We start from the raw sequence: 12331 nt of genomic DNA on the forward strand, positions 1-12331 counted from the left end.
AATATATAATTAAATATAAAAATTGAAAAAAAAAAAAGAGAGGAAGAATTTAAGAGCCTAATTGGGAGTGATTTTTTTCCCTCAAAAATTGATTTTTTGACCATTATTTCACTATTTCAGCCGTCATATTTGACTTCTTCTCTCAGAGGTAGACCCTAATTTTCTACTAACAGTCAAAAAATCAATTCTCAAAATCACTCTCAAACAGGCTCTAAGGAATATATACCAAACAAAGCTTTTGTTTGACCCCCATTATGTTAAAAAAAAATGAATTTTGTAATAGTGATTTTTTTAAAAATAAATCATTAAAAGTAGAATTTTTTTTGAAATTATATGTAAATTATTTTATTAAGAAAACATTAAAATTAAATTTTGAGATAATGAACTCAAACAAGGCAAAGTAGTTTGGCTAAATTTGCTCATTGCTAAAACCGTGCAATTATATTCCAACAGAAACTTTCCAACGTCATTCAATGGAAGTTGACTATGAATATTATCTAACCCTACAAAATCAGCATTATCCTTACGTGGCACATGATCATTGGTTTCTCGGATATTCTTTACAAGGTTTAAGCTGTTTACAAAGATCAATGATTTGTCCCGGACCCCACCCCACACCACCCCAACCTTTGTCCACCTACCTTTATCTTCTCCATCACCCATCACTCGTCAGAGACCACGTTGAATTGCTCAGGCCCACAGGATTACAAATTTGAGAAACCAACGGATCATGTTAATTCATCACCCCTCCCAATCTTAAAAAAATATCCTACATTTTGGCAAGTTGCTCTAATGCTCCAGACAACCTCAATGACACCGAAGAAGGGGGAAGAAGAGAAGGCTCAGTTTTAAGTTTTACTAGATTTTGACTTTTTCTGGGTCAGGTCCGAACTCGGTAAATGGAGTTCCCGTTGGTGTCGCGGGCTCCTAATCCCCCAGTAACTTGGTTTTGTAATTATGAGTTGCCCGTGAGAATAATAGAGATGAAAAAGAAGAAGGGAGTTCTGGCAAATAATGGGGTGGTGAGGGCGGAGAGGAGTAGTGGTGCTGGTGGAAAAGCGGTGGAGAGAGAAGAAAGAGAGAGTCGGGTATATAGGACGGGTTCGGGTATTGATGTTACCACTTTTAATGAAAGCTTTAATGATGCAGAATTTTCAGTCTGGGAAAAGATTGGAACTGTTGTTAGACTAAGTTATGGAATTGGTAAGTCTTTTACTTTTTTTTTTTTTTTTTGCCATTCATTTACTGGAGGAATATTATTTTTATGTTCATTTGCTGATATATGAATAAATAAGGAAATTAAAATGGGATTTGATTTCTCCTTAATTAACTATGAAGATATAATTGCAGTTTAAAGAGAACATAAAAGTGAAGTTACAGTATTAACAAGATAGGGTTTTTGTTTCTCCATAGTCAATTGGCTGATGTTAAAAGTTACTTTTTTTAAAGGAAAGTTTTTTATTATCAATAAAAGTGTGCAAAAAGTAAATAAATTCTTTGAATGTAATTCAAGGGTGCTTTTTATTTGCGGAGAGCAAAATCTGTACTTTAAATGGGAAAAGAGACTTTTTTTTTGAGAAGTGGATTCTCATTATTTGGCTGAAAAACTATATGATACCACTCCCAATGGCTTTTTTACCCACCTTATGATTGATTCATGTGAATGATTCAATGGCCTACTGAAGAATTCTCTTCATTTATCACTAGAAAAAAGTGTCATGTTGATTTTTACAGAAAAAAGAGTTCATGGGAATTCTTTACATTAAGGAGAATGACACTTTCTAATTTAATTTTTGGCTACTTTTGTGGCTTTAGGAATATATGGTGCCATGGCTTTGGTAGGAAGGTTTATATGCTCGATCACTGGAATTGATACCTCGGGAGGTTTTGATCTGTCATTAGATGCCATTGTGGAGGGATTGGGATATGCAGCTCCTCCTATTATGGCCCTTCTATTTATACTAGACGTAAGTTAGAGCTCAAACTCAATTATATATTCTTCACACGGTCTCTCGTGAACGTTGTTGCCTGAAGCATTTATAGCATGTTTGGTTATGCTTAAAACTTAATTCTCTATAATGTTAGTTTAGACTTGTGTTCTAGAAAAGTAAGTTTTGTGAGCGAAAAATGTAACTTTGAAAATCATGTTTGTCTAAACAACTATTTAAAAGTAAGTTTGACTTGGCACAACTAAATGATAAGCAATAAAAAAGTTAGTATTCAAAATGTTCAGAGACAAAAGTTTTAAGTAAAAATGACTTTAGTTTTCTCTTTAGTGTTGTTTGGTATTGCTTAAGTGCTTATAAATTGTGGGTCATCTGGATAGTAAGTCGTGGGTCCTAGGAAATGTTTGGATAAAAAATATGTTTGATCCACTTAAATTAAAATTAACTTTGCCAAACATACTCTTAATTCTTCGATCGTAGAAGTCCTCGCGGCTTGAGTTATAATATTTATTGAAGAATGCAAACGCTAAAGCTCTTCTCCCTTATTTATTGAATCTCTAAAGCAAACGATCACACTTGCAGGATGAAGTTGTAAAATTATCACCTCATGCTCGTGCAATCAGAGATGTAGAGGACGAGGAGTTACGGAGTTTCTTTTACGGAATGTCACCATGGCAGGTAAAGCATTTGGCACATTGTGATATTGACAGGTCTTTTTTGTGGGTCCTTGATTGTTATAGTTATATCGATACATCTCAATGTGATGTTACAGTTTATACTCATTGTTGCTGCGAGCTCTATTGGAGAGGAGCTTTTCTACCGTGCTGCTGTTCAGGTCAGTTCTGCTGGTGACCTGATCTTTTCTTGACAGTTGACTCTAGAATAATGTTAGGCTCAAATGACTTCAACTACTTACAGTTAATCAACTAATAGCAAATAGCTACAATTAAACTTGATCAGCATCGTAGTTTTTGGGTCGCAGGTAGCTTTTTAATTAGATTTTAGCAACCTTCTAATCCTGCTCAATAAATTAAGCACGACATGTATGTCATGACAAAGTCAATCGTTTAATAGCAATGTGATTTTTCCTCCACATTAACAAGGCGTGACATGATTGCTAACGATTGTTTGTGAATACACTAATAATTGCAATGGATCTTGTTATACATATACTGATGAACGGAACAAAATGGTGAAAACATTACCATATGTCATAAAAGAGTTGATCTTTTAGTAGTGGCATTTGTTCCTCAAAATTAACATGGCATACTTGATTGCTGAGGATTTGATTACATAAGACCTTCCTATAGACTAATGAAGGAAATGGTGAAAACAGATTCTTGTAGCCGATCCCTGTTTATTGACAAGAATTCTTAGTTTCTATTTGTCTATCTTTGCAGGGAGCCCTGGCTGATGTATTTTTGAGGAGCGGTGATTTGGTTGGAGATGCTCGAGGAATGACATCTCTGGTAAAATTGCTGACCCTGTTCCTTGAAGTCATAAATGTGACCTACAATCAAATATCTTAGTTTAGCCCCTGTTTGATGCCCATTACCTGAAAATGAAAATGGGGGGAATAATATTTTTTAGAAAAATGAGTGGTTGAAAAAGAAGGAAAAGTTTTCGATTTACGTGTAATATTATTTTATGAAAGATTGTGCGGTTGAAAATAGGAGAGAGAAAAATAGAATGTAATGTAATTTAATTTAATGAGGATCAAACAGGGGCTTAAACTAAAATCTTGATTATGTTTTCGCTATTTGATCCTACATCTAAATGTAGAAAGTCAGTTCTGATTTGCTTGCTGGTTTCTTTCAATATAGGCTGGTGTGCTTCCTCCATTTGTACCATTTGCACAGGGATTTGCTGCTGTCATTACTGCTGCTCTTACAGGTTCACTTTACTACATGGCAGCCTCTCCGAAAGGTTGGTTTAATCATTCCTCCAAGTGTTTCAAGTCCTTGTCTATATACCAATATGATCTGTACCTGAAAATTTCTCATTTTTGTATTCAGACCCCACCTACGTAGTTGCGCCAATACTGAAGTCCCATTCCGGCCGCAAAGAACTGAAAAAACTATTTGCAGGTTCAATCATTTTCCCCATATTTATGATCTTCTAGTTTCCATTTTTAGCATAATAATGTTTCATGTGGCATCTAAGTGGTATATTTATACCTGCAGCCTGGCACGAGAGGCGGCAAATGAAGAAGATATATTCTCCCTTACTTGAAGCACTTTTGGCTCTTTATCTTGGATTCGAATGGATCCAGGTAATCGAAGTTGATGAGTTTGTAATTGTCAAGTCTTGATTGAGATCATATTCAAGAAAATATGGCTGACATTTATTTTTCGTGGTTGTCAGACGAATAATATTCTGGCACCTATTATAACACACGGCATATACTCGGCCGTCATCTTGGGCCACGGCCTTTGGAAAATCCACGATCACCGACGAAGACTACGCCAGAGACTTCAACAGCTTAAACTAGAAGGTAAAGATTGAAGGAGATTATGACGCTGGTGTATAACAGGGAGCTAAATCGCTAGTTTCAAAAGGACATTTTCACACTTTACCAGCGAAGGCTGATTGTTTGTATCTGCATATATTGCCCCCATAAATGTTTATTGTAGAAACAGGGAGACAGTGAATATACATAGTTTCAGAGGCAGGGTTTGTACATTAAAAACAATGAACATAGTAGGGACAACTGGAACTTGTATGTGTGAGATTTGAGTCTATTTTACGAACTGAAATCAGAGAGCCCAATTAGTCGAGTATTCTTTAATTGATAGAATTCGCCACGGACGCTCTTTTTCTGCCGTCATATTTAAAGTTGGAGTCTGACATAGATCATAACGGAACTTCTAATATCCGGTAATCACTTTCGTGAAAGATTATTTGCCGATTGAGTCTACGCTCGAAATATTGGCTCTGTACGAAATATTATACCACCTCTTATATATTTAAGAAAGTGCATTGAAAGGCCCCCAGGGCACATCTCCAAGTGGTTAAAGGAGAATGTGGAGAAATTTAATTTTGCTTGAGACTGTCGCGTCAAGGGTTCGAATTCTGAAATATGAATTTGGTTCTTGAGTAAGTGTAAGTGTACAAGCAGTCTTCCACCCCGTACCCTTGGAGGCATAACCTGCGATTTACCTCCCTCACGTTACTTCAGGGTAGGGACGGTGGAGGACCCTTAAAGTTGGGGTTCAACATTTAAGAAAGTGCATTGAAAGCCCCTTGGGACATAGCCCAGTGGTATAAAGGACAGGAGTGAGGTTATCTCACGCCTTGTTGGCAGTCGCAGTGTGGGGGTTCGATTTCTGAGACATAGAATTGGACTTTTTGTAGGTTCATTGTACAGATAGCTCTTGTCCCCTGACCTGCTGGAGCACATCCCGCGATTTACCTCCCTTACAAAGTTCTAGAGTCGGGGCGGTGGGAGCCTTCAAAGTTGGGGTTCAACTTTTTTTTTTTTTTTTTAAGAAAGTGCATTGAAATTCCAGGATATTTTCTGGAAAGCAGAAGTTCTCCTGAAAGGCAAGGCGCATACATGGGTTTGATTCGCTCGGCACTTTGACAGATTGGTTGGAAGGGCTCTTGGACCCTGATCAGTTTAGCGGCACAATTCGCAATTTACCTGCTCTGCGTGAAGAGGGACTGAATTGTAGGCCCCATGATTAGTCGTGTAGGGCATACACCTTGGTATCCAAAAAAAAAGTGCATTGAAATCACTTGATATTATTATTAAAAAAAATTCAAATAAAATCTATTCGATTCAATTTTATTCGATTATTCAGAAAACTAATATTATATCAAATAAAACCCTTAATTGAGGGAATCTTGTTAAAAATAATATTCATGTGTTACTACTATTGTATTCTCATTTTGTCATATTAGACGAGTTAATTACTGACCATTGGTCGAGTAACCATATTTATATTGCAATTTTTTTATTTTATTTTTTATTTTTTTTATATTAAAAAGAACAAGTTGAAAATTATCCAATGAAGGAAGAATAATTAGTCACTTTCCCTATTGAGAAATTCCTCCCTTTGTAAACCTCGTCCGAGAAAATTCCAACCTTTTATTATGATATGATTTCTGATTTCAATTTTTTAAGAGGCGAGGTTTTGAATTTCCAACTTATTTAAATTTTGATCTTTTGGAGTTTAAATCGTTGATGTAAATGTTAAAATCGTACGTAACTTTCATTTGAATTTAAGAGAATATTAAGTGATTTGACGAGTTTACTTTTGACTTTTAAGTGATGGTGCGTGGATTTTCACAACCTATGTTAACGTTTTTTTTGGTCGTATAGAGATGGAAAATTACGGATTTAAATAGATTGAGGACCATAACCACATAAAGTGAAAAGTTGGAGGGCCCAACCGTAATTTTCCTTTCTTTAGTCCACCTCCTTTCGGTTCCACCAGTATTTTATTTCACTTTGTACTCTTCACACCGGAATTTATAAAAGAATTTCTAATCCTACATTTATATACAAGAATCTCGCCTCCCCGCCTCTTATGGATTCCCAAGATTTTTCGGCACAGCTTATGCACCATCAGCCACAGCACCATCACGCGCCGCCGTCACATCCCACCATGCTCGTCGGCGGTCACCGGCAAACCCAGCTCACTCAACCACAGCACAACAATTCCTACCCCAACAGTACTGTCACTCCCACAAACACCAACGTTAACAACACCAGTGGTATGATTCAGCATCAGCAAAACCCGAATGCAAATTCTAACCCTAGATTCCCGTTTAACTCGGCTGGTGCGCTGAAACCACTGGATCATTATTCTGATGTGTCGCCTTCAGCCGGTGCTGGAGGGTTTAATATCGAGCCGTCACGGAAAAAAAGGGGCCGACCCAGAAAGTATTCCCCTGATAACAGCATTGGGCTCGGACTTTCACCTACTGCTGCTGCCCAAAACTCATCTGTGGTTGTTCATGGGAATTCCAGCGGCGGTGGGGTTGGGATCCCATCTCCGGAAACTTCTGCGAAGCGTAACCGAGGCAGACCTCCGGGTTCTGTAAAGAGGCAGATGGACGCATTAGGTTGTTAACTTGTTCATTTATCATGTGCTATGATTATATGCTGTGTATGTATAATGTATATTTAATGGATATAAATATAGTGTTTTGCTGATTTATGTAATTTTTGGTGGACAGGAGTACCGGGAGTTGGCTTTACACCACACGTTATTACCGTTAACGCAGGCGAGGTAATTGATGTGTTCTATTTATGTTAACTTTTATCAGAACCATAATATCTTTTAGACAAAATTAGCCCTATGGATAGTTTTGCCTATAACTGGAAGCAAGATCAGCAGTTTTTGCTTAATAGTCCATGGGAATCTCTGTATTATCTCTTACATTGCAGCATCTGTAGGAGTTACAACTTGTAAAAATGACCTGCTTTTAGATACACCATAGCTATAATAATTAGGTCAGTTTGTTAAAGTGATATTTGAATAGTTCTATTAACACAAGGTGCTGGAAAACAAATATGATGTTATTCTATTTTATTAAGTTAGGATATAATTCACTTTATATCCAATGTTAACTTTGAGGAGATGTCTGAAGTTCGTAACATAATAATCTGCAAGTATCCGCTCTAGTGCCTGTTTATGTGAAATAAGTAAAAGAAACTTATTTGATCTAGGGTATAGGAGGTTGCCAGCTGATGTGCTAAAATTTGGACTTCAAATATTCATGTTTGAAGAAACGCTAGAAATTCCTTATGGAAATCTCTTGAGATCATTTCACATGAATCCATGAACAAATATAACTAATTGCTCAATTTTTTACTTTTATTTTGGGAATTGGTTAATGTGTAGCATCAAGGGATGTGAGCTTGATTGATCATATCTTTCTCTACGATGATCAATAAAGACGGATGAAGCCAAAGGTTTAAACTATAACCTGATAATTAGTAGGTTACACAGTCAGGTGCATGCTACAGCACGCCCGACGTGGTGCATGAAAATTAGGTTCCTTGGACTATTTCTGTTTTTTACTAGAACCGGATAAGCTGGGAAATTGTGACAAATTCATCTGGTCCATGGTTAACTGGTTGGTTGAGTGCCATTTTTACCAGATTTTATTTATCTAGTTATTAAGCTATATCCAGACTGGTATTTGGTCTGGTTCTCGGTTGAACTTGCTGGTCAGGTCCAGTTCTAATAACTTTGATTTCAACCTTTAATCACTAAAGAACACTAGTTTAGTAATAGCCAAATAGATCTAGCTCATAAATCCGTGATATAGGTATATTGAAGTTTAGCCGTATAATACTATAAAGAGAATTTGTCATGAATCGTGGCTTCTGCAACTCTTTGTAAGTAATTAATCAGTAAATTATTTTGCTTTCATGGGAATCTAAGTTCAACCCAATAGCTTCGCAATGAGCATTAGTCCTGCTAAATTTTTCCTAAAGGAAATATTTCCTTTCGCATTGGAATTTTGAATGAAAAGGGCTGAATTATGTAGGTAGCCTATACTGTAGTGATGCTCTAGCTCACCAGAGCTTGGAGCGAGGTTCCTAAATCTCGAGTATAGCTGAAGCATTAACAGAAAATAAGTATATAAACTTATAGTTTGAAATGAAATGGGAAGTTTTATATTTCAAGTACTGAAGAGACTAAAGATAAGAAGGATGGTATTATAACGAGGATGTTGATTATAATTATAAATACAATCCTAGACCTCTCATAATGATGAACTCCACAATGGGAATTATGGTGAATGCAGCCATGTGAAATCATTTTTGAATTTCGGAATATTGGTCACTGTCGTAGGACCACCATTTATCGCATCCAAGAAATTAACTGAACCCCATCGTTTGCCAATTACATGCCAAAATTTGGCTGTGATATGAAGGCAGTTTTTGGCATAAAAGAAGTTACCCCATAAAATGAAAATTTTAAAAATGTTTAACTTGCATCAAGAGAACATATCCTCTTAATTCTTAAAAAAAAAGGTTTAAAAATAGAATAAAGAGCACGTCACATTTTCCAAGTCCCAACTAAGAGCAATTAAATATGAAGGAAGGTTCATAGATTCCATTGATGTATAAGCCTGTAAAGAATTCGGAAGCTTTGCTATCTCCAACTAATTGCCAAGCTGTTGTTTTTCCTTCATATGTAATTCCATTTATTTCCAAACTACCAAAGAAATAGGCAACACTACAGCTGTCCTCTAACATTACCAACGAAAGTCAAATTATGATACCCCTTAAATCTCGAAGAAAGTGATATTTCAAGCAGTGGAATTGTTATCAGTTTGAACAAAGTTGATGGAAACAATTTTTAGGGACAAAACATTACAATCTTGGAAGGGTCTAAAGCCAAATAGCAATGGTCCCTTCAGTCATCTTCACATAATTTCATTTTGTCCACATCCCATTTTGTGAACTGAATAAAAGAAAAAATAGACCTTGAGAAATAAACTTGCAAGGCTTCCCAAGAGAATCATAGTCATGTTAGAATTTCGTCCATTTGGGTTCATTACTTCATTCCATTAAGAGAATTGCACTAAAGGAAATTTCCAATGCAATTTTCGTGTCAATTCTCTATTTTCAACTTGAGGTTACCGATTTCCAACCATCCTATGCTCTTGCCATGCGCGAGAAAAACTAAATATGATTGCATTAAAAGCAACTCGGGATCACTATTAGCTAAAACATGCGATTTGAGTACACGTTTATTTTCAAGAATCAGACATGAAAGAAATAATTGATCAAAGTGAGATAGTTACATATAATACGATTGAAGTGCCATTGTTATTGGGTTCAATACATTTGAGAGTGTTTTTTCACTATAGAATATGTTCATCTGATGGCCGAGACCAGCTAGGTAAATACTTGGAGGAGATTGCTTGGTTGGAAGGTTATTTTGTTTGTGAAACAGCTATGGTTTAGATTCATATTACCTACCCTACATCCCCAACCGAGGCTGATAAGTGGCAACTGCGTTCGTGTTTGGCTTTCTTAATTAATGTTTGTACCGATTTTGAGGGTTCTCGAGCAATCAATATTTGTTTTGACTTGTTTAAAATACTTTTGAGGTCTTTTGTGGTGTTACCCGTTCAAATTTTCCTAATTTCAATTATGCAATGAGAAAACTTTCATAAATTTATCTCTTTGTTTGCTGACCTACTTACCTTCTTTTGCAGGATGTAGCTTCTAAGATAATGTCTTTCTCACAGCAAGGACCACGCACTGTTTGTGTTCTGTCTGCTAATGGTGCCATCTGCAATGTCACGCTCCGTCAACCAGCAATGTCCGGTGGCACAGTAACATATGAGGTCTGCAGAATATTCAGTTTAGACCTGTCCATGTTTAAATATTTAGTTTGGACGCTTAAAATTTTGTTAGAACTGCTATATATGGTTAAGTGAGATCTCAATGGCACTGTATGGGCTGTCTATGATACCCTTTTTCCTGATGGAAGTCGCGTGAGGTTGTTAATGTAGTCATCTAGTGATGTGTCATACATAACTTTTCCATGTCTTGTTGTCCTACATGTGTGTCCATGCTAAGCCTGCCAATATCAGTATTTATGCATTTCACAGTCTGTAGGCTCAGATATACTTGTTAAGCTAACAGGCTGTGGTGACAGTACCAGTTCTTGAGGCTCCATATCATATTTAAGTGAAGTTGCACATTCCATTTCAGTCTATCAGCTCTATTTTCATCCAATTTTTCATTAGATATATTACATGTCCAACAATTCGTTCTCGATAAATTTGCCTAGGAATGGGTGTTGAACACTGAAATTAAACTATGGACTTCTATTGAAGGTCGGCATTATATGCTTTAATTGAATGTCAAAAGTTTGGCGATCTCAGAAATCATCATATGTACATGGACTGATCAAATGAATTCTAACCCTTTTTATTATTTATTGTGTTAAGTTTCAATTTGAAGAGAGAGATCTTCAAATCCTAGTTTGTGCCTAGGACATTGTCAATTTGAGAATGTTTTGCTTGTTACTTCCATTTTACTTGCATGTTTTCAATTGTTTGAGCTTGTGCATAATGGTGCATTCTCAATTTGCAGGGCCGATTTGAAATCATCTCTTTGACAGGTTCCTTCCTGCTGTCAGAGAATAATGGTAACCGCAGTCGAACAGGTGGTCTGAGCGTGTCATTGGCTGGATCAGATGGTAGAGTCTTAGGAGGTGGAGTTGCTGGAATGCTTAGGGCAGCATCACCTGTACAGGTACTTTTTTGATGTGCTCTCTCTCTCTCTCTCTCTCTCTTGTGAGTATGATATCAACTAAACCATATTTTCCTCGTCCAGATTGTGGTGGGAAGCTTTATTGCTGATGGGAAACCCCCAAAGTCTGCGCCGGCTTCTGCACCGCCTCCAAATATGTTGAATTTTGGTGCTCCAGTAACCGGAGGTAGTCCTTCCCCAGATGCCTCCGGTGACTCATCCGAGGAGAATGGTGGCAGTCCTCTCAACTCTGGCTCAGAACCTTATGGTAATGTTGGCCAGCCAATTCAGAATATTTCGATGTATTCAAACATGGGTTGGCCAAACTCCACCATCAAAATGCATCCCAATTAACGAACACTAAACTCCTCGGAATATTTACATGTGGTTTCAGCAACACGTCTAGAGGTCGATTTTAATGCTAACCGGCAATTCATTGGCGCTCTTCCTTCCCATCTTAGAGTGAAGGTTTACTTCTGCATAATCATTTTCTTCTCTTCTATAAGCTATTTTATCTGTTGGTAGGTTCATATGTTCACTTTCATATTCATATATGGATGATTGAGTGCAAACCTTACCTTGGTGGGCTTTGTTTGCCATCTTAGTTTTTTCTTTTTCTTTTCATTTTTAGTGAAACTTCTCTTCTTATGCCTGAAGTTTATGTCTTGAAAGCATATCGTTTTCATATTGACTGCCCTGACTCAATTGAAAGATTCCTTGATGTTCAAGCGTTTCAATGGAATGGGAATTATGACAAGACAGCCCATTACGTAACGAGAAAACTGAAAAGTAAAATGAGAAAATAAGAAATGCAGGTTGATTCGAGAAAAACTGGACCTCAAGACATATTTTTCTAGCAGGCTATCAGGCCAGAGTAGTGTCCTCAAGTGGGGATGGAATGGGAACACGAACACGAACAAAACTGCCAACAGAATACTTGTCTTTGTCCATCCCCCAAGTGGTAAAAGGAGAGGAATCGAGACAGAAGGACTTCCATGGCTAAAGGCTAGGCGCTAACAGTTAACTGGCCAATTTTTTACATCTTGTTCTTTGGAACACTACCGTCAGTCAAGGACCAGTTAACTTGCTTCTCCAGGTGTATATAATGGAACAGAAACCCGCAAAATGATAATATGAACTGTATATATGAGCA

At 37.0% G+C, this 12331-nt stretch overlaps 2 protein-coding genes across 2 annotated transcripts; both read left to right on the plus strand.

The window, feature by feature from the left end:
- Window positions 1-675: 675 nt before the first annotated feature.
- On the plus strand, window positions 676-4740 carry LOC111389898. The gene is made up of 9 exons (XM_023014881.1): window positions 676-1203; window positions 1816-1967; window positions 2529-2624; window positions 2719-2781; window positions 3347-3415; window positions 3770-3872; window positions 3962-4033; window positions 4130-4218; window positions 4311-4740. The coding sequence occupies exons 1-9, from the start codon at window positions 900-902 to the stop codon at window positions 4449-4451; spliced, it is 1089 nt and encodes a 362-aa protein (XP_022870649.1). The 5' UTR covers window positions 676-899; the 3' UTR covers window positions 4452-4740.
- Window positions 4741-6391: 1651 nt separating this feature from the next.
- Window positions 6392-11865, plus strand: LOC111389895 (AT-hook motif nuclear-localized protein 10-like). Its single transcript, XM_023014875.1, has 5 exons — window positions 6392-7016; window positions 7131-7183; window positions 10134-10265; window positions 11020-11181; window positions 11263-11865. The coding sequence occupies exons 1-5, from the start codon at window positions 6479-6481 to the stop codon at window positions 11530-11532; spliced, it is 1155 nt and encodes a 384-aa protein (XP_022870643.1). The 5' UTR covers window positions 6392-6478; the 3' UTR covers window positions 11533-11865.
- The last annotated feature ends 466 nt before the right edge of the window (window positions 11866-12331 follow it).

The sequence above is a fragment of the Olea europaea genome, unplaced genomic scaffold (assembly GCF_002742605.1).
Source record: "Olea europaea var. sylvestris unplaced genomic scaffold, O_europaea_v1 scaffold630, whole genome shotgun sequence".
Classification (NCBI taxonomy): Eukaryota; Viridiplantae; Streptophyta; class Magnoliopsida; order Lamiales; family Oleaceae; genus Olea; species Olea europaea.

What these genes read in the sequence shown, in the direction of transcription:
- LOC111389898 (XM_023014881.1), top strand. Translation starts at nt 900, where the DNA reads ATGGAGTTCCCGTTGGTGTCGCGGGCTCCTAATCCCCCAGTAACTTGG. An exon ending in TAGACTAAGTTATGGAATTG is followed by an intron (nt 1,204 to 1,815) that starts GTAAGTCTTTTA and finishes TTGTGGCTTTAG; the next exon opens with GAATATATGGTGCCATGGCT. An exon ending in ACGGAATGTCACCATGGCAG is followed by an intron (nt 2,625 to 2,718) that starts GTAAAGCATTTG and finishes GTGATGTTACAG; the next exon opens with TTTATACTCATTGTTGCTGC.
- LOC111389895 (XM_023014875.1), top strand. Translation starts at nt 6,479, where the DNA reads ATGGATTCCCAAGATTTTTCGGCACAGCTTATGCACCATCAGCCACAG. An exon ending in TTACCGTTAACGCAGGCGAG is followed by an intron (nt 7,184 to 10,133) that starts GTAATTGATGTG and finishes CTTCTTTTGCAG; the next exon opens with GATGTAGCTTCTAAGATAAT. An exon ending in GTGGCACAGTAACATATGAG is followed by an intron (nt 10,266 to 11,019) that starts GTCTGCAGAATA and finishes CTCAATTTGCAG; the next exon opens with GGCCGATTTGAAATCATCTC.